General features: G+C 42.9%; 1 protein-coding gene across 1 annotated transcript in view; it reads right to left on the bottom strand.

The window, feature by feature from the left end:
* Window positions 1-22719, bottom strand: part of SEMA3E (semaphorin 3E) — a 648430-nt gene that overhangs the window by 66136 nt on the left and 559575 nt on the right. The window contains exons 10-12 of the mRNA XM_086919774.1: window positions 22297-22441; window positions 3546-3768; window positions 1686-1777 (exon numbers count right to left, since the gene is read on the bottom strand). Coding sequence (XP_086775900.1) covers window positions 1686-1777; window positions 3546-3768; window positions 22297-22441 — 460 coding nt within the window. The remainder of the gene's footprint in view (window positions 1-1685; window positions 1778-3545; window positions 3769-22296; window positions 22442-22719) is intronic.

The raw sequence follows: 22719 nt of genomic DNA, 5'->3' as shown, positions 1-22719 counted from the left end.
AGTGGCCCAGAGTAGTATCTAGAGGATGGATACTGCTCCAGTCCACTCTAAGTTAACTGGTGTCCCCGGGCCTGGAACTACCTTGCCCATATACTCCAGACCTGATCGCTTTAGGCCCAGAGGCGATAGGTCAGGTCTTCGAGTGGAGTTGCAGGCAGCTGCTGCGTCTCGCCAGTACTCTAAAGGTAGCATCAGGTGGTAGTACACTCTATCTCCTCACATGCTCTTCCATCTCGCTGTCCCATGCCATAACAGCCAGCACCACAGTCTTGTAAATAGCCTATTCACATATTTAGTCCCTGCTTCAAATAGGAGGTTTTTATGTGAAAACATGGACCCGTAAAAATACCAGCCACGGTCCGTGGAGGGAGTTTCGGTGGGGCAGAAAGGCGGGCGGGGGAGGGGCAGGGTGGGGGTTGCTAAAAATCGAAAATGGATAATTGGAGGTAAGTAAATAATTCAATAAATAAAACGAATTTCGTAGCGCGCCCTGCATCGCAAAATGCGATGCAGCGCGTGCTATGAAATTCGTTTTATTAATTAAATTGTTTACTTACCTCCAATTATCCAAATTCTGGTTTTTAGCACCCCCACCCTGCCCCTCTCCCGCCCGCCTTTCAGCCTCACCGAAACTCCCTCCATGGACCGCGGCTGAAAAATACTCTGTATTCCTGGGTTCATATGTTATTGCCCATTCTAGAGGATGTTTCTTTTTTTAATGTTTTTATTGGTATTTGCATTCTTAGGATACCAGCTGGAGTCAAAGATTCCATCACTCTGGTACACCATAGCTACATTTGGGTCACTCGGAAAGTGTTCCCAAAATGTTAAAAATTACAAGCTTGCAATTCAGCAACAAGTCTCTCTTAAAATAAATTTTTTAGGCATAGCATATTTTTCCAAATATAAATTGCACTGTTTAATATACAGTGACAGTTAAAGATTTTCAATATTACCACCACAAAAGCTGGATTCCAAGATATTTCATTTTCCCACTTCATGTCAATGTTGCTCAGCCCCAGGTAGGAATGCAGGCATTAGGCCTTCTTTATTGTTCTGCTAGCCTTTACCCCAGCAGGGTGATGCTTTCAGTAATTTTTTGTAGTCTTTGGACAACTTTATAGGACATGAAAGTATATACAAAAATTAAAATGTCAACATTTCTTAAGAATTGATGAAAGGCCAGTCCTTAACAGCTCACTTGTGGAAATTTAAGTTCGTAAAAAAAGCATTATTTGCCAAATAAAACTTTATACATTGTTGATTACGTGTGCTAGGGATAAGATTGATAGACATTTGTAGTTATGAGAGGATCTTTAGGTATAGGAGCAGGTTAGTGTCCTTTTGCACAAAGTAACATAAATTGTGACAAACAAGTGAAAAATCACTTTTGTGAAAGCTGCACAGTGATCCGTGATAGTGTGGTCAGTATGTAACAGTAATGATAAAAGATTACAATAAAAGCAAACAAACATTTTACACATAAATAGTACATTTTACGTGTAGATGATTCAAGGCAGGGAGATTTAGGATCCAGTATTTTCAGCGTAAGGAAATTCATTTTCACTTTTACACATTTGTTGTTTGACACACATGGAATAGTGGCAGATACCTTTTTACAACAGTGACGGATAATCAATAGATTTACAGCTCTACAAAAGAATGGTTTTCGATGCCATATCTACCTTGAATAGTTGTAGTTCCTCAAGGATCACCTCTTCCATTATTTCAGTCTGTTGGTTGTAGATCGTGATCACTTTAAGAACGATGCCATTATCTACAAGTTAAGTACAGAGCGATGAGTGTTTGCCTAGACACTGCTGACATACACTGTACTCTTTTAGATATAGAACTGACTTACACCAGGCATGCTTAGATAACTAGGTTACAAGTGAAAGACTGCAACCACATGCTTTTAATCACACTTGGCATAGATTAACAAAGCATCGATAGCCCTTGCCCTGATGCTATAGGTTAGTAGATGTCGAACATTCTGACCAACTCTCAGTTGAACAACAAAGACATGTGCCGCTGCATCTCATCTCATTTCTAGTCTTGGACCAGATCAAACTCTTTGAATGCCTATGGCGGTTGCGGCCAATGGTTGCGTACTGTTCTATGCTCACCTTTATGGTGTTTTTGGAAAACGCTTTTGAGTTCTGCTCCAATGTAAGGCAGGATGCCCAGAACATCCGGTTCCTTCTCATCATATTGGATAAAAGCTGAACCCTGCACCAACTGGAATTGGGATGGGAAGTGATATGAGCGGTTGTGGTGCACAGTCGTCAATGTCTATAGTCATGTTTCTGGAGCAGTGTGCAATTTGCGACTAAACGTCCTGCTCACACAAGTGCCTTTGAAACAGCTAATGCTGAACTTAAGTGGGAACATAAAGTCAAAGACAAAAAGAATTCCCGGTGCCCAGGTGTACCCTCTCAGTCTCCTGTTCTTCATTTTGTTGCTGACAGCCGAAGTTCAGATTCCCCTTCTCCTCTTTCTTCACTAAAAACACTTTCTTACTCATCATTTTGGTGTGTCTTTTGTGCTTACACATTTTGCTTGTTTACAAATCTGAGGGATAAGGGGAAGGTAAGTGAAGCAGTGTAATCAAGCTAAACCTTTTACCAATGTTGGGGTGTTAACCACACAAGCGAACAACAAACAAAAAAACACTGTCTAGCAAGGAAAGAAGAGGAAAGCTCAGGACCAGGCTCGTGGAAAGACTAGTTAAAGTAAGTCAAAGCAAAAAGCAACACCAATCCAAGTCATTCTCAAACATGATCAACAAGATCGTGCAACGCGTAGAAAAACCTCTATAGCACCTTTGATCTGAACTCCACTCTAACTGTGTGCTAACCATGCAAAAACATTGTCCCTTTGGAACTTTCAGACAACCTGCTGTGCTATTTCTGGCCTTCACATTTCTCTTCTGCACAAATTGCCTTAGGGAATATGTGGCTAAGGGTTTTCTGTCGTCAGTACTTTGCTGCACTTAGTAATCTTTTGAACGAATGAACGATTTCTCTGCCTCGAAACTGTTTTTCAGAAGCTATCATTTTGTAGATACAGTGATAGATATAACGTGTATTGTTCCCTTGTCTACTTATATAACAGATTGGAGTTATTTACACTGCACGCTTTTAGTAACATTTCTATGCTACATTTAAGAGAGTGGTTGTGTAGTCCCACAGTTCGAGATAGGTAGAGAGACAGACAGATGGACTTTGCATCTGCATTGATTCACAGCTGCGGATATTAGCCACGCGACATAAACCCCTGCCGTATTCTCTCAGATGGTGACCAGGTAGTTCTAGTAGGTAGTAGAGGATGTGGCCTCACAGCTAGAGCTGCCGACTTTGGAGCTGGGGAGGCAGGTTCGAGCCTCTTCCTAAGATTAAATAGTTTAAACTACCGCGCCTTCAAAATAAATGAATGTGTCCTCATGTAATGTAACTGGTGCTCGTGCATAGCGCTCCAATAGCTTTGAGTCGAGTTCGCGTTATATAAATCTGCAAAAGAAAACAAAAAATGAGCAAATGCTTCACCTGTTCCAATAAACAGCACATCATAGGGCCCGTCTTCTGCTTCCACTCGGTCCACGGCTATTTGCTTCACGTTGTAGTTCCCATCTGTCTTCACGAGAACAGGCCTCTTATGTACGGGCTTTACAGGCTCATACATCAGTGGATGGCTCCTCGAGAACCGCAGCACATCATCCGGATAGTCCCTGGTGCTGCCGTGTCGCCCTCCATTAACTTTGCTGGCACACTGAAAAAGAATAGCTATTTATTGTCGAGAAAACATGCTGATTCTAGTGAAGGTAAGCTACAGTGTACATCTGTTTTCTGATGCCCTGCTCCTCTATTCTTGGGCTAGTTTTCAAATATAGGACCATTGCCCGTTCAGTTGCTGCACCTCTTCAATTTCTAAAATTCGCATTTTCATAAATGTGCAGCAATGCAAAAGTTGTTTTTCCTCCCTTTCTTATATATTCAGTTACCTCATACCCGTGCTAGTCAGTGAAGTATTTGGAGAGATGAAGAGGTTCCAGTAAACCCAGCACTTAACGGAGCCGCTCCTCCCCCCCAACATCCCTCCAGCGCCTTGAGACCCTTGCGGATGAATAGCTGCACTTTACCAACCCTGATTGATTGATTGAGTGCCCATACAGAATCGAATACATTCTGAGTGAATGTTTGTTGCCTTACAACCTTGATGTCTTAGAATGGTTTAAACGTACCTAATGTTAGAAAATAAAGTTTAGGTTAATGTATTTTACCGCAAAGCAACGGAACGTCGACTGGACATTTATGGATTGTAAAAACAAAACTGTAGCCCATGCTGGGCGATGGAACTTTCTGGACATTCATCACCTACTGGGGTTATACTACCAGTTCCATGATGCAGCACAATACTATACTATCTGTGAGACCAATTAAAAGAGATGATATTAATTAATTGGTGGCCCTAGGAGCTGTTTGTTTGAATGTTTAGTAGCAGCCTGTGATCACTGGCAAAACGAAAATTGAGGGCCCCCCTGCATGGTACGAAGAGGGGCCCCCTCCAGGCTCAATCAGGAGCTCTCTGGCCAGAGTGCAGTGCTGAGGGGGCCACTGAAGCTTGGGGCCCAACCACACCGTAGGGGCCTACGGGGCCCGTATTGCGCCCCTACCTGTGATCAAGAGCGTGAACTCGAAATGTGTTAAGCGAGAAGCCAGTCTGGAAAGTGACAGTTTTGTTCTGCTATCTCACCTCGACGTGAGTGCGGCTTCTGAGCAAGCTTTATTTTGAATTGTTGGACTTGGCCCTTTTTGCAGGGTCATCCCTAAACTTTTTGCCTTCCTCCTGTATTTTGTTCGACCTGTTTTTGTTGGTTTTATGACTCTGGACACTTTACCACTGCTGATCAGTGCATCAAGTGCTATGCCCTCCCCAGAACACCCAACATTAGTATACTGTGTCAGTTTGGGCTGTCTAGAATTGATCTTGGATAGTTTCCCTTTAGGTTCTTGATCCCTTCCACTAATCAGGATTGTTTACTAGAAGCACACGCAGCCCTTTCACATACAGGGTTGTGGAGTATATATTAGGATTCCTAATCTCCTTGTCTCACTAACAAGAGTAACAACCCATCATTATATTCTCGACCCTGTACTTGAGTGTAAGTATCCCTCGCACACTCGTTACGGGTAGAGCAGTGACAGTCTCGCGTAACCATGACTACCGCTGTGGTATGACGCGTAATTGGGAGGAGTCTCAGCAGACGACCTAACCCGGTTGTCCCCCTTTCCCACAACACTGATCACTAGAAACACGGTAGGCAAGAACCTTCTCATTGCCATAACCCTCTTAGAGTGCGACCAATCCACACGCTTTCTAAAATATATGTTCAGTATATACTTTTGAACATAGAAATATTGACATATGAAATGTATAATATTATTGTTGGGATTGTAATCAAGATGTATTCACCAGGGTGTTGATAACAGTAAAATAATCGCTGCATAAACACAATGTAACAAGAGGTTTTCACCATTCCAACATGGCAACCAAGCTAATTACGCTTGCAGAACCTACTGACATCACCAGTCCGTCGTTGATGTTTATTAATTTGTAGTGAACATAAATAATGTGTATAACTTGGTGCAAGTTGTGTGATCAAGCACTCTGTGAAGTGCGAAACGCGTCACGAGATTTATGAAGGAATAAATCTATCGTCTTGGATACTATGTGGATTGTTGTGTTGTCCTTTACCCGAGTGCTCGTGAGGAACGCCGATACGCTTGAATATTGATTTCCGGCTGCTCCGCCGGCTCGAGCCACTCCCACAAAGACGAAGGGTTGCAGCAGGAGCTTTTTGCTTATGAATATATATATGCGGGGAATGAGATTTTAATATCTTTTATGATCAATTTGATAACTTATCTCATTCGTCAATTTTGGATCGGTTGTTATCTGTCATTGAGTAAAAGACAACCCCTGCATAGGTTAGATAAATCCCATAAACTGACGCAACTCTGAAGAACCACTTACAACTGATGAAGTTTAAAAGTTTTAATATAAAATTAAGAAAAGTTGCAAATACAATCCTCTCAGGATAAAATTCAGCAAATATACAGGAACTAGAAGGAACATAAATTCCCTAAAGAACCTCAGTCTACAAACGAATACAATTAAAGTCAGTTCCAGAATCAACAAATTAAAAAGCTTAGATATGATGTGGTTCTGTTGCGTCATCTACAAAAGGAAAGAAATACAAGTTAAATCTGTCCCTACTCTATACTAAGTGACATCCCTACTTCGCAAGTTTCTAGTACCCTAAAAAGGTGTCAGCAGTTTGACTCCCTAAGAAGTTCAAACTCTCTTAGCCTCTAAAGGTAACTTAAGTTTAAGAAGCAGTACCCTCTCTGCCTACCCATCCGCTCTCTAAGGGTCCTCGGCCTACTGCTCCCTTGCGCTCTGATCTCTCTCAGCGCATCTGTTCAAGTCATCTGCGCTTCCTCTCCTTCGCTCTGAGCAATTCGCTATCTTCTCCCCGGGGTGCTGTCCCTAAAATACACAATCACAGTGTGGGTGGAACGCCCCTTCGACGCCCACCACGGACTTTCCCCCATGATGTCATTTTCTGGCTCTTTCCATGGCTTCGTCTCTTTGCGTCGTCCGTTAAGTTGACCTTTCTCCTTAGACGCCATCTTCGTCTTCTTGTTGGTGACTTCATTAACATTACTTTTGACACTTTCGGAGCAAAATCTATCACCTTATCAGAACTTTACTCTTTACGACTATATACGTAACCTTTCTTGGTCTTGTGAATGGTCATTTCAAAACAAGACTCAAATTCCAAGCGTCTCCTCTCATGTTTAGGCAATAAACTTCGTCCAGCATTGTCACCTTAAATCTAACAAGAACTAGACTCCTTGGCTCGCACGTTCACATCAAGGCTATTCACGACTCCTGTGAGCCCACTAAATTACCAACAGCGGACTACACTCCTGCGAACCCTTGGTCAGTCAGGTTATAATCACAAATGACCTAAAACTCTGGTAACATTCCTACAACTTCTTCTACTCAGTATAACCTTTATCACACATTTATATATGATCGCATTTAGCAAATCCTTTGCTTATATGTGAATACATTTTTCATAGAATATAAATTACATAGAATATAATTTTATATTCTCATTTGTTACATCATTATATATGATCTCTGCACATTTCTCCATGTTACATTTCTCGCCGTTTCTGCATTTAAAGTTACACATGTACATGAATTCTACTTTGCACGTTCTTCTGTTCGTGAGCATTTCTACACATTTCTACATTAGCCCACTACGTATACGGGCCTTCTAAATCTAATGCATTTTCAAGAGTAAATACAGTTATGTTTCCTATATTACTTTGGTCACATCTGTTAACTTTATGCTATAAGCGTCAACTTCACGTTCGACATACATTTCATTCCTACGTTTATACGATATGCTTGTAAATATGACTCGGATATACGTTTTATTCAAATTGCGCTCTCTCAGTTCCCCCCTTTGATGACTTTTAGGAGTCATCACTAAATGCAATTTGAATAGCACCTTTACACAGAACTAGTTACATCATTCCCTCTTTTCATCATTTCAAGGGCTCTCAAACTTTTATACTGTTGATCTTGTAAAGCAGCTAATCTCCTTTCTTGTTCTCTCATAGATCTTTGTAACCGGTTCGTTCTATACCATTTATATAGTTTCACAAATCCTAACAATGTGATTATACAAATTAATACTATTAATACAGGTTTTAATATTTACCATACTATACTTTTACCAAGATTGGCAAACCAACTCCCAACCTTTCCTACTCCATGACCTACTTTCTCCTAAACATTTATTTTTGTCAAATCTTCGATTTCTTGATGAATCTGTGTAATGTTTCTTATGACCTTCTCAAGTGGTTTTGAATTATCAGGAATATAAGTACAACATTCCTGAACCTTCAAAGCCTTGCAAACTCCGCCTTCTTTTGCTAATAGTACATCAAGAGCAAGTCGATTCTGAAGAACCATTGCTCTAATCGATTGCATCTCGCCTTCTACTAGCATTAATGACCTTGCAGTACTTGCAGACAATCTATCTACGACTGTAGCCAGTCTCCTGATCTTAACATCGTTAAGTATTAAACCTAACATAGGAAACATCGCTCCAAATACGTCTCCTACTACTTCTGCATCTCCTACTTCTCTTTTCGTTCTTGTCGAAGCCTTTCCTTCTATGATCGCTAAATCCTTTGCATGATATATTTTGGGGAAGACAATTGCCAAGTAACACGAACCATACCAATTGTCAGGCAGTTTTACATAGGCATTTCTTCCGCATACAAAATATACATTAGGAATCACCTGCATCTCCTTCATGAAATCTTTAGTATAGTATTCTAATCTAAAAGCATGTTCGCAATTAACTTCACCTACAAATACATTCTCATAATATGTCTTGCTTCGAGTTAAACATAACTTCCCTTTCTGCGTTCTATCCAAAGCTATTGGACCATTGCTCCCTTTCTTTTTATGTGCCTTCTCTTCTTCGGTCCAATCAGTTTTCCACTGTCCTGACATTTTTAGAATCTTCTGCCTTCTGTATCGGTCATCTACTTGTCCTATGAATTTTTTCTCAATCTCTGACACTTTGCAAGTCAGATTATTTCTGCGTGCGTATAATGTATCTAATGTATCCCAAGGAAGGAAGAATTTGGCTAGTCTATCCTCCTTTTTGTAATAGTCCCACTTATTCATTTGTTTATAATTCGGAACTTCAGGCAGTACCGAATCATAATTTGAAAAGTAGTACTCAAATCCTTCTCTACCATAAAATATACTAAGCAGTAAACTACATGTTATCCCATAAGTCAGTGGGAGATGATGATATCTGATGCCCTCATCTACAGAAGCCGGCAATTGCATACATACATAGCAATCTTTGGCCTCCATGGCATCGATATACTCGTACAATAGTTTGGCATATGCATTTGACCTAAAGTTTCCCTGTGACTCGTCTACGTGTAATCTACGAGCTTCATCTGCCAGTAACGCTTTTTCACGAGTTACATTGCTCTCCTCCTTCTTCCCATCAAGAGCAGGTTTCAAAGTCGTTACAGGCTTTACATCTGCTATTTCTTTATCACTTTCATGTCCTATTATGTATGATATGGTCACTACTGTAATTATGAGAAAAATTACTACTGCTATAAGTGTACCTATTATGCATTTAGCTTTTCGGTTTGGGTTGTCGTTCTCCATGTTGTCAAACAGCGTAACTCTTTCCATGGGAAAAAGTTTTTCTTTCCTTTTCCAGTCTTTGCTTTATCTGCTTTATTTTCTTTCTCAGTTTGTAAAGTGCTCTTTATCAACCAAAGTCTTTTTTTCGCAACAATGTCTCTTTATCTTTAACAACGGACAACCCTAACCCTTCTCCGTCCTCTAAATGTAATCCCTAATTTTATTCTTCTTTCCACTCGGCGCTAGGTTATCTTCTTCTTTATAACTTATATACAAAAGTCTTTATACATCAACAATTATTCTCGTACCTGCAGCTTTCATAACAAGTTCCAATATTTCAAAACGAATGACTTTTTCTTCTTCTTCCGGAATTTGATGACCAAAAGTCGGAAACTGTAATCGATTTAGCACTAGATCTTTGATCCGACTCAAGTATGGGGGTATGGGAAGTGTGAAAGTCAGTAATCCCTCAGTCTCGAGTCCAGGCGTCAACATCCATATCTCCACTGCCACAAATGGATCGTGATCGATTACTTTCACTTCCTTCACTCTCCCAGATTTCTGTCCCCAAGACATCTGCTAGATAAGTCCACTCTGGGGTGGCGTACCTTCTACAGGGCACACGTACCCTTCTCGATCTTCTTGGACTCTCAGTGCCTGAGTCTGTAGTTTCCTCTTCTTGATCCGATTCTTCAGAGATTGGGACAAGATTTCTCTCCTGTTGTGCCTTTGAGATTGGCCCTCTCCTTCTCTCTGGCCAACTAGCTTCGTCACTCCTTGTCCTCCTGCTTCTTGTTCTTGGACCCGTCTCTTGGTCACTTACATCTTGTTCGGTCTCTGACTCGAATTCCCAACTACTTCCTTCTTCCGATACAGCTTCGGTTTCACTGGTGTCCTGACCTTCGTCGACCTGTTCCGACACAGGTTCAGCCTCTTCGATCACCTCTACAGCTTGGCTTTCCCCCTCTGTGACTTCTCCGCTTTCCGCTGGATTCTCATCCGAGAGAGGAGCTGTTTCTTCTAGAGGTGTTGGCACTCTTCGAGTGTGTGAAGCATGTATCCAGTTTGGCAGGCCTCCACACTTCACTGCAGTGTTCGTAACAAGTATGACTTGAAATGGTCCTCGCCAGCGCACGTCTAAGCAGTTCTTCCTGACATGCTTTTTCACCAAGACCCAGTCCCCCGGACTCAGGTCATGGCACAAGTCTTGTGCTGATGGAACCTCTGCAGCCTGGACCTGGAGGGACACAGAATTAATGGCATCAGATAGTCCCTTGCAGTAGTCCAAGATCAAGTCGTCTGTGATGTTCAATAACGATGCAGTCGGAACCGATGGCAATCTCATAGCTCTCCCCATTAGCACTTCATGTGGAGAGAGACCTGTTTTTCTATCTGGTGTGCTACGTATGCTCATAAGAACCACTGGTAGTGCGTCTGGCCAACTCAGGGATGTTGATGAACAAACTTTGGCAAGTCTGGATTTTATTGTGCTGTTGATTTGTTCTACTATCCCTGAAGCTTCTGGTCGATAGCTGCAATGGAGCTTCTGATCGATACTCAAAGCTGAACATAGCATCTTCACTATTTCGCTGTTGAAATGCGTTCCTCTGTCCGATTCCAAAGAGGATGGCACCCCAAACCTCGGTATCAACTCTCTAAGTAACAGTTTTGCTACTGTAAGTGTATCGCATCTACGTGTAGGGTAAGCTTCAACCCATCTAGAAAATATACAGACAATCACTAAAACGTATCTGAGTCTGTTGCATTTAGGCATTTCTATGAAATCAAGCTGCATTCTATTGAAAGGCCCCCCAGACCTCCCAATGTGACTCAGTGTGACTGGTGTTCTCTTTCCTACGTTTAGTTGCTGACAGATCGCACATCGCTGACATACTGCTTCTGCCGCTACTCTAAACTTAGGGTTAAACCACGTTTGTCTGAATACTCTCACCATAGCATCTCTACCTATGTGTGCTGATCCATGCAATTTCCTTGCCATTGGACTAACAAGTTCATTTGGTAAAACTGCTCTCCCATCTGCAGAAATCCAGAAATTCATTTCGCTTTTTGTACACCCAGCTGTTTCCCAGCCCTTTTTCTCATCATCTGGTGCATTCTCCTGAACACTCTTTAGCTCATCCCACGTATCTACAGTGTCTAACAACATTGTCAATTCAGTTCTTTCTTGGATTCCCCCCACTTTCACATCAGTGTGAGAATATCCTTGTTCTGCGCAGTAACGCGCTACCTCGTCGGCATAGCGATTGCCCTGTGACACAAAGTCTACATTCTTCGTGTGCGCAGCACATTTGACAACCGCAATAGCTGATTGTCCTTGCAATGCATCTAACAATAGTCTCACGAATTCTCCATTCCTAATGGGAGAACCCGAGGAGGTCATGTAACCTCTTTGAGACCATAACTGCCCGTAATCGTGAACTACCCCGAAACCATACTGGCTATCGGTGTATATGGTGACTCGAAGTTTGTTACCTGCTAAACAGGCACGCGTCAAAGCAATAATTTCAGCTACCTGAGCGGAGTGTACTCCTTCCAGGCAAGCGGCTTCTACAACTCTGGTGATTGTACAAACTGCATAAGCTGCTCTCAGCTGACCAATATCGTCTCTTACGCATGAACCATCAACAAAGAAAATTTCATCAGGGTTAGTCAATGGCTCATCTACGATATCTGGTCTCGGTTTGGTGCATAGTTCAGTCACATCAAGGCAGTCATGATCTGTACAAATTTCATCATCCACCTCATTTGGAAGTGGCATCAAAGTTGCAGGATTTAAGACGGAGCATCTTTTTAGGGTCACATTCTCGGCAGCCAATATGACCTGCTCGTAGCGTGTGAGCCTGCTATTTGTCAGATGCTGAGTCTTAGTCCTGGTCATTAACAATTCCACAGAATGCGGTACGTACACCACTAACTGATGTCCCATTACCACGCTTTCAGAACGTTCAATGCTGACACCCGTTGCAGCAACGGATTTGAGACATCCGGGCAACGCTGCGGCTACTGGATCTAATGTAGCCGAAAAATACGCAACTGGCCTACGCGCATCTCCATGTATCTGGGCCAAAACTGCTAAAGCGCATCCCTCTCTTTCGCAGCAGTAAAGCAAAAATGATTTTGTGTAATCAGGCATTCCTAAAGCCGGGGCACGACACAGGTCCTCCCTCAGCTGCAAAAACGCCACCAAACAATCTTTGTCCCATGGTACCGGATCACTCACTCCTTTGTGCGTCAGTTGTAATAACGGCTTTGCCTTCAGTGAGAAGTTGGCTATCCACTGTCGACAATAACCGACCATGCCTAGAAACATCCTGACTTCTCTTTGTGTTTTAGGCGCGTTAATTTTCATGATCGCCTCTATTCTGTCTGGAGACACCTTCCGTTTCCCCTTTTCAATCCTATGGCCCAAGTATTGCACTTCGGTAAGACAATATTGCAATTTACTTGGAGACACCTTATGCCCGTTCTCGGCCAAGTGATTTAATAAGGTGATAGTGTCTACTCTGCAAGCTTCCTCAGTTTCTGACGCAACTAGGAGGTCGTCTATGTACTGGACCAGAACTGAGTTCTTGGGTAGTACTAGACTTTCAAGATTTTTCTTCAGTAGCTGGTTAAAAATCGATGGGCTTTCTGTATACCCCTGAGGGATACGACACCATGTTAAAACGCGATTTTCCAGCTTAAAAGCGAAAAGATACTGGCTATCTTCATCTAAAGGAATCGAAAAGAAAGCCTGGCACAAATCTATCACTGTAAACCATTCAGCTTGGAACGGTATCTGAAACAATATCACTGATGGATTCGGTACCACTGGACAACATGAGACAACAATATTATTAATCTTTCGAAGATCCTGCACTATTCTGTATTTTCCACTAGGCTTCTGTAAACCCATAATCGGGGAGTTACATGGGCTACCCACGATCTCCTTCAGTATTCCCTGTTTAATCATGGATTCGATCACAGGCTTTATTCCTGCAATCGTCTCCGGTGTCAACTTATATTGTGGTGTTCTTGGGTACTCGGCATTGGGTCTTACCATGATCTTTACTGGTTCTACCCCTTTGACCAATCCTATTTCTTCTCCAGTAAAATCCCACACCTCAGCTGACACTTTCTCCCTCAAATCCTGTGGAAGTTCCTCCACTGTTAAGGTAGGATATAGTTCCACGCATTCCTGCAAGTTTACAACTTTAAAATCGGCATCTTCATCGTTGGTCTGCACTTCTACTCCTTCAGGTGTGCAATGTATTGTGCAATTCAGTTTACACAACAGATCTCTTCCTAGTAAACACACCGGGCTAGAATCACAGATCACAAACTGATGTTCGTCACTGTAATTCCCTATCTTCACTGACACTGGTTCCGTCAGAGGATTCGTCATCCTCTTGTTTGCGACTCCTACCACCTGAATCATCTCTCCTGATATCGGCAGACCTGGGACTACCGCTGATCTCAACGTGGATCTAGTGGCCCCCGTATCCACCAAAAAGGTCGTAGGACATCCAGCTACTTCAGCCTCTACGTATGGTCCTTTCTGATCTACTTCCAGGGCTGCTCCTAAAGTACAGTCTTCTTCCCTATTCACTCGTTGCCCTGTAAGAGGATCAACGTAGTAGCATTCTTCTCCTCCTACGAACAATGGCATTTGTCTATAGGTTTTCCCTCCATTTGCAATGCGAGGCGGTTGAGGAAACGGGGCTCGAGGAGTCTGAGTCCCCCCTTTGATAAACTTTCCCTTCGGGACTGTTGCTCCCTTAACCACGTTGTTCTGTACCTCTTCCTCCTCCTGTTCTAATTCCCCTGTCTCAATATTATAAGGACACTCGCGTCTCCAATGTCCCACCTCGTTACACTGATGACACCTGGTTGTCCTTTTCAGTGTTGCGATATCTATTCTCGGTCTCGGTCTTTCTTCCTCATCTCTGCTCTGATTATTCTGTTTCTTTGCTGGCGCTCCTGTTCCCTGTTGTCGCTGTCCACCCTTTCCAGCTGATTGCATTTGTACCAACATCAGCTTTTCCTTAAGCTTCTTTGACTTCGAATCTATCTCATCGCTACAGTATCTTGCATACCTCAGAATCTCATCCAAAGGTTTGTTCTGCCAGCAGATTAAATGTTGTTGAATCATCAGGCTTATGTCTGGTCTCAATCCGAGAACAAACTTCGACACAAATTGTCCTATGTCTTTAGGATCCATTACGTCCAACCCACTGTACTGTTTAAATGCTTTCAGTAATCTCTCATAGTACTCGTGAACGGTCTCTTTAGGCTCCTGAGTTGTTCGATCTATCTTAACCCAGTCTATGTCCTGCACCGGCACTTTCTCTTTTAGCCATGTTATTACTCTCTCGTATTTTTCCATGACTCTGTCTGATGGACCATTTGTCTGGGTATCTCTCGGAGGCTCACAAGTGGGCCATTCAATACTAAGTTTGCATGCCGTCCACAAATCTCCGGGTACCACGATATCGAACAAAGTGTTCAAATCGATCCACAGTACCTTAGAGATTTTCACGAATCTCTCTACCTGCTTGTACCACTCCACGGGATTCTCTCTAAGCTTTGGGAAAGAATTAGTGAATGCCGCTAAATCCCCCCTACTCCAGGGTACATGAACGTAGTTTCCGTTCGCGATTTCTCGCAAAGGGAAAGCTTCCATTCGCATTAGGTCTGTATCCTGGGACTTCACAAGCGCACTCCTTCTGACAGATCCCCTCTTGGACCATTTTTCCTCCCATCTATCCAGATCTCTCCATATTCTAATACACATGATTAGTTCCCTTATGTGTACTCTTAGCCCAATCGTTCTACGTTCATCTAGATCCCGATCCGTGCAATTCAGCCTATGATTAGCCTGTAAGGCTTTAGTTCGTGACATGTCTATCATATACTTTTCTGCTAATTCAGATAACTTTTCATGAGCTGCCCTTGCTTTTCGAGTAACATCCTTAGATAAAAACAATATTTCATCTGGATCGTACAGCTCTAACCTTTCTATTGCCACTGTGCCGTCAATTATTTCATCCAAGTCTGATTTCAAACTCATTACATCTATGCGTCTTGCTTTTATTTCAGCTCTCAGTATGTCAGTCCTAGGTTGTTCTCTTACATCCCTCTCACCTCCACTATGCGCCCTACGCCTAAGCACAGGTGAGTTATGAGGAATTTTTCTTCCATCTCTTTGTTCCCACCTCTCTAGATCCCAAGCCTTTCCATCTTCCCTTGGGGTGTGGTGGAACAATGCTCCATCCCTCAACCCTACATTCCGTCTTTTCGGCTCGGTTTCTCCAGATACGAGATAGGATCCTACATGCTGTTCTAAACCGCTGTAACTCGCTTGCTGTCTAGTGTCACTCAACAAACGGTAAGGTCCTTCATGGCCCTCCATGTTCCCGCGATCTCGTTCGTGATCACCGGATGTATGGCGAGACGTTTCGCGACTCCCTATATTCTCATGACTTCGTTCTTGATCACCGGACGCATGGCGAGACCCTTCGCGACTCTCCATGTTCCCGTGATTCCGTCCGTAATCACCGGAGGCATGTCGAGACGTTTCACGACTCTCCATGTTCCCGTGATTCCAATGTTGCACATTTTCATCCGGGGTATGGTGTGTGCATCTGAAAGTATTTCGGTACTCCTGCATCCTTCGTTCTCCCTCACTAAAGGTGACGCGAGGCACTTCCCCACACCCTGCACTCCTGTCGTTGCACGTTTGCCTATTGCCACTGGTAGTAGGGCAAGTATCTCCCCTGCTTCCTTGACTCCCTCTCTCCCACTCCGGGCTGCTTTCGCCAGCTCCGCAATGAGAGAGGATCTTGTTATCCTGGTCTCTCCACTCTGCTCCTGTTTCTAAACTTTTATTCCGAGCCTCTTCGGCCGTATCCCATTCTTTCAGATATTCCCTTAATTCCTTATAGGATTTCGGTTTCGGTCCCCTCAGATCCATTGATCCTCTTTGACCCCCTTGTTCTATCCAGGGACCCGTTGCGGAATCTAGTGGGGTACTCCGACTCACTGGTGCTAGTATCTGCCTCTGAGGATTCATCGTGTTATTCCTATTCTCCATCTCTGCCCTTTCCCTGTCCCATCTTGCCTGTTCCTCCTGCTGGACCCCCTCTGGGTTGTAGATTGACACTATAGGGCCCATGGTAACAGGTACTTGTAGAGCGTCTGGCATTTGATACGATCTTGCATGCTGTGTTTCTGGGACCTTCTGGACCACGAATCTTCCTACTACTCTCTGTTCGGAACTAGATTGAAGTACTTCCTCACCTTTCTTGGTATCCCACTCTGTTACTGGGATCGATTTATATTCCCCCCATCTAGCTCCGTCCCCTTGCTGTAGTACGGGACTTGCGATTTCGCTATTGTACGGAGGTGGTCTATCTGTTAATAGTCTCTCTATCAGATCCTCCTCTGTCTCGCTATCCTCATCTTCCTCTAGAGGTTTCTTTTCTCCCGTAGCTTCTATCATGGTGAACAGTTTGTCTGCTTCTATCTTTTGCACTCTGCACTTCTTAGCTTCCTCATCCCATTTTGCATCCTGCACTGCCTTTACTGATCGTCTCACTCTTTCTTGGCGCCTCTTTAAATTTCTTTCGTGTGCCGCTCTAAACCATGCACTAAGGGCTTCGAACTGTGTTGGCCTCGGTAGAGGTCTCGCTGCAAGCATTACCGCTTTCAGTTGGTTCAACACTTCTAGCTTAAACGTTCCGAATCTCGGAAACGTCAGTTCCTTATTCCCTTCTGTTAGCCTATTCCACTCGGAGATCCACATTATCGAGTGTAAGCCTACATTCACTGCCATATGATAAGCTGGTGTGCCTTCTGGTGGAGCTTCTTCTCCAGCATATAAGTTTCTTCTATTTCTCTTAAAGATTGCCCTTAAACTCCTAAAGCACTTCATTTTTGATAATCTACGATTTTCCTTATTAATTCTCTTCCTTACTTACGTCCCGATGACAAACCACCAATCCCTGTGCGACTCTCGCTAATCATCCTATCCCAACGCGGTTCTACGCTAACCGACCAATCTCAGCGCGACTCTACGCTGACGTCACTCGTCCCCTCTGCAGCAGTTTCCTTCATTTCTCAACTCGTCTCGCGGTCTTACATGCGTTTCATTCATACACCGAAAAATGACTACTTCCGTCCAAGCGATCACTTTTCTCTGACTGTACGGCCACAGTCTAACTGTAATTGTCACCTCAACTGGCGAAACGTCTTCCCTCTGACGGTCAGACGCTTGCCTCAACTGATAGGTTACTTACAAACAGTAAACGTACGACCAGCGTCCGTTACTCATACACTCACTCAAACGCTCCCCCTATCATCGGTCTGTCGGGCGATCAATGGTACCTCATGACCCCCTTTAAATGGTAGACAAATTACTCTGGGTGTTCGATACACCCGAACCACTTAAGTCCTCTCTGGACATCAGATTTTATCCGGTTGCACGCGCTCACAACCTTCCCTCAATCACACTACAGGCATTCAACTCCGCTTGACATTACAACACAGGAACAACATAAAACACCGCAATCTTACAACGCATGACCCTTATACTCACTCTCGACCGACTCTGCTGCTTTTCTCTCGAGGCACCGTCAGCACCGTCTTCGGCAGGGATTCTTCTTCTGGTCGTCGATGACTAGGGACCTTGGGGTAATCTAAACCTGACCTAGGTTGTCTGCCTCAAGAAGAAAACCATCTTTCTCTGCTACCAACTGCGGGGAATGAGATTTTAATATCTTTTATGATCAATTTGATAACTTATCTCATTCGTCAATTTTGGATCGGTTGTTATCTGTCATTGAGTAAAAGACAACCCCTGCATAGGTTAGATAAACCCCATAAACTGACGCAACTCTGAAGAACCACTTACAACTGATGAAGTTTAAAAGTTTTAATATAAAATTAAGAAAAGTTGCAAATACAATCCTCTCAGGATAAAATTCAGCAAATATACAGGAACTAGAAGGAACATAAATTCCCTAAAGAACCTCAGTCTACAAACGAATACAATTAAAGTCAGTTCCAGAATCAACAAATTAAAAAGCTTAGATATGATGTGGTTCTGTTGCGTCATCTACAAAAGGAAAGAAATACAAGTTAAATCTGTCCCTACTCTATACTAAGTGACATCCCTACTTCGCAAGTTTCTAGTACCCTAAAAAGGTGTCAGCAGTTTGACTCCCTAAGAAGTTCAAACTCTCTTAGCCTCTAAAGGTAACTTAAGTTTAAGAAGCAGTACCCTCTCTGCCTACCCATCCGCTCTCTAAGGGTCCTCGGCCTACTGCTCCCTTGCGCTCTGATCTCTCTCAGCGCATCTGTTCAAGTCATCTGCGCTTCCTCTCCTTCGCTCTGAGCAATTCGCTATCTTCTCCCCGGGGTGCTGTCCCTAAAATACACAATCACAGTGTGGGTGGAACGCCCCTTCGACGCCCACCACGGACTTTCCCCCATGATGTCATTTTCTGGCTCTTTCCATGGCTTCGTCTCTTTGCGTCGTCCGTTAAGTTGACCTTTCTCCTTAGACGCCATCTTCGTCTTCTTGTTGGTGACTTCATTAACATTACTTTTGACACTTTCGGAGCAAAATCTATCACCTTATCAGAACTTTACTCTTTACGACTATATACGTAACCTTTCTTGGTCTTGTGAATGGTCATTTCAAAACAAGACTCAAATTCCAAGCGTCTCCTCTCATGTTTAGGCAATAAACTTCGTCCAGCATTGTCACCTTAAATCTAACAAGGACTAGACTCCTTGGCTCGCACGTTCACATCAAGGCTATTCACGACTCCTGTGAGCCCACTAAATTACCAACAGCGGACTACTCTCCTGCGAACCCTTGGTCAGTCAGGTTATAATCACAAATGACCTAAAACTCTGGTAACATTCCTACAACTTCTTCTACTCAGTATAACCTTTATCACACATTTATATATGATCGCATTTAGCAAATCCTTTGCTTATATGTGAATACATTTTTCATAGAATATAAATTACATAGAATATAATTTTATATTCTCATTTGTTACATCATTATATATGATCTCTGCACATTTCTCCATGTTACATTTCTCGCCGTTTCTGCATTTAAAGTTACACATGTACATGAATTCTACTTTGCACGTTCTTCTGTTCGTGAGCATTTCTACACATTTCTACATTAGCCCACTACGTATACGGGCCTTCTAAATCTAATGCATTTTCAAGAGTAAATACAGTTATGTTTCCTATATTACTTTGGTCACATCTGTTAACTTTATGCTATAAGCGTCAACTTCACGTTCGACATACATTTCATTCCTACGTTTATACGATATGCTTGTAAATATGACTCGGATATACGTTTTATTCAAATTGCGCTCTCTCATATATATATATATATTTTTTTTTTTTAGGGGGGATGTTTTTCAAACAGATACTGACATCTGTGTTTGACTGAGACTCCAGCATTGGTTGGGGACCTCCTTTCAAACGAACCTTAAACTGACCAAGGCACGGTTTATGCATTTGAATGATGCCAGACATTAGAAAGGATGGCCTGCGATCTTTGGCGTGTGCATCAATTCAGCTGTGTGAACAACTTCAGATATGTCTTCCTTGTAACAGTTTTGACAAGACGGGCAGGAATATTTTCAGTAGCAGCGCTACATTTTATCCTTAGGTTGGAGTGCTCGATCCATTCCACGCTCCTAAAGACACTACTAATTAAAATGAATGCAAAGAACGTGACACCGTAACATAACAGCGAGACAGTGGCACTCATGCCGGATTGTGAGAGATGACCAGGATAGCATGACAGTTCACCAGGAGAGTCTTCTTTCAGCTACATCAGTAAAGTCTAGGCCATAAGACTCTCCTCTTCCCAGGGCATGCCCATTGACATTGACTTCACAGCAGGGCAGCATCATGCAACGCCAATGGCCGCACAGCAGTAGTTTCTCAATAGAGGTTAGCATCACCGCCAGCTACGTTGAGGTAAATCAACCCATCTCAAAAGAAGGGATAAGCGTATATTTTCAAGCCCCAGAGATAATTATCGCTGAACGTGCTTAGAGCGCTTTATATGATTGCGGGCTAGCGCTGGAATAGATCGCCAAGCTAGCTCTGTATTATCAACGCTTAGGGCTATGGCGATAAATATTCCAGCAATAGCGGGAAAATGGCCAAACATCGCTGAAAAACCAGTGATTCCCTTTTTAAATGGAAATAATCTTGGTGATAAGGACCTGTGGCCTTCACCCCATAATCCACCTCCGATGTTAGGTATGCCTTAGTCAGGATTTTAGCAGACGTTAAATTCCTGCGTTAAGGCAGAGTTAGCGAGATTAGGATTATCGCTGCGCCTCGTTGTTAATATTGCAAAGCTGCCTTAGCGATATTTTCGCGTGTTGTTTTGACAGCCACGCCAACTTTGCATCTCATTATTGATGCGATGCGAGTCGTGACAAAAACGGGAGCTAAATCAAGGAAACACGTGCTAGCGTGGAGAAGTGTGGCTCACTGGTTAGAGCGGCAGACCCTGATGCAGAGATCTGACCCGGGACCAGGGCTTAATTCCCATCGTGCCACGGTGCCTACTCTAATCATGGTTCCCATTCTGCAACTTTGGGCAATAGCTTGCTTAATCTCCACACGGCCCTAATCACTAAGGATGCCTGGGTTCACCTTGGGGTGCCCAGGAGTGGGCGCCTCACAGGAACAGGCCAAGGTGGGTTCCTCAGCGGTACAGCGTGGGGACACACTGGCTAGTGTAACCAGGCGCTTTATACGCTCAGTTTCTACTACTACTACTACTACTTGTTAATAATGCAATAAAATTATTGCCGCTTTTTGCCCGAAAACAGACGCTAAAGCAGTGATAATTCTATCACCAGCCCTTGATAATATGCCCCATATTCTTTTTCATATGGATCAATTATTTCTGCTTAAGTAGAACTTTCTAGTAGATAACTCTTTAGAAGAATATAACTTTCACAAACATGTTCCAGCTCGGTTAGGTACTGTACTTACAAAATTAAACCTAAGATTTGTTACCACAAGTCATTCTGTGCACATTTGGATACGTTCTACACGTTTGCTTTATCACTGTATTTAATTTATTATATTTGCAAAATCACAGAGTTTAAACACTTTGGCGGTGTGGGGGTACTGAAAGTGGAAAGCAAATAAGGGCATCCATCTTTCTGTTTGCTAGGCTGTATGCACAATCTCCTTGTTTTGTAGATAAGCATTTTCCTGCAAGTGCATTTTTGTTTAATTTAATTGTGTATTTTGAGGTCAGGGAGACAAAAATTAGTAGGGAGCAGGGGACAGAGGGCTAGAGAATTGGGAAAAATTCGTGTCCTTACAGGTTAAGCAGCAAAACATGAGGGGGTGCGGGATGGGCAAGCAATGAGGAGGGGAGGAAGAAGCAAGCTAGGAAATATGTAGGAAAAGCCCCGCCTAGGACAGGAGACGTCCTGGATATGCACTCATATGGAGTGCTAGAAAGTAAAAAAAAAATAGTACCTTCCAAAGTGTATAGCCAGTGGAAGAATTCTGGCCACTCACCACTGGTCAGTGGCCCGAAGCTGTAGCTCCACCATTTTCCTTGGCATGGGCAGGCTAAGCAGGAAGACGTGCAAAGTGAAAGCAGACAACATGCTGACCAGAAAGATGGAAATTAGAGCAATGTTGATTCCAATGAATGCAAAGTTTCGGTTAGTGATGGGGAGGTCCTAAACCCCTCTTGAGGTTTTTTTAATACAAAAGATTTTGCAAGCACAGCTCAAGTGCTGTGCAGGTGGTGAAACATAAACTTTATGTAATCTCTGTTCCTTAATATATTTCTTTTAGCTCATTCTTTGATTTAACTGACTTACTTTTGTAGCCTTGTCATGTTGCCACTTCAATATTGCCTCAAAGTTATTGTAAAGAGTATTTATTTAGTTATTTCAAATAGAGTGCATGGTTGGATGAAAATACAATTTTGCAATATATGTGTGATGTACTTACAGAACCAGGCCGTGGGTATGGTACCTTCCCTTCATACATTGACCAATGATATTCAGGCCCTTCTTTATGAGCATAAGGTCCGTTGAATGACTCACGGATACTTGACATGTGGTACATACATATTGCATATCCTTTGAATATATTGCTGGAAAACAAAAACAGCATGGTAGTATTCTAAAATGTATTGTGGTATACCTTACTAGCAATTTGATGCACATCAAATCATAGAAATATATAAACACAGACTCACCACACGAACCATTTAAACCAATTCTGTAAATTAAACAACAACAATGTAGAGTTTTTAATGTAATTCAAGTATAATTGAAAGTCTATCAGAGGTGGACCATCTGCCTTCTATTGATATTACCATCCATGCACATAATTAATGCCAGCAGCAATGGTGGTGGCCTGACCATCCTA

The sequence above is a fragment of the Lissotriton vulgaris genome, chromosome 1_1 (assembly GCF_964263255.1).
Source record: "Lissotriton vulgaris chromosome 1_1, aLisVul1.2, whole genome shotgun sequence".
Taxonomy (NCBI): Eukaryota; Metazoa; Chordata; class Amphibia; order Caudata; family Salamandridae; genus Lissotriton; species Lissotriton vulgaris.
The sequence above is the reverse complement of the archived record's forward strand: the minus strand, read 5'-3'. Positions and strand labels throughout refer to the sequence as shown.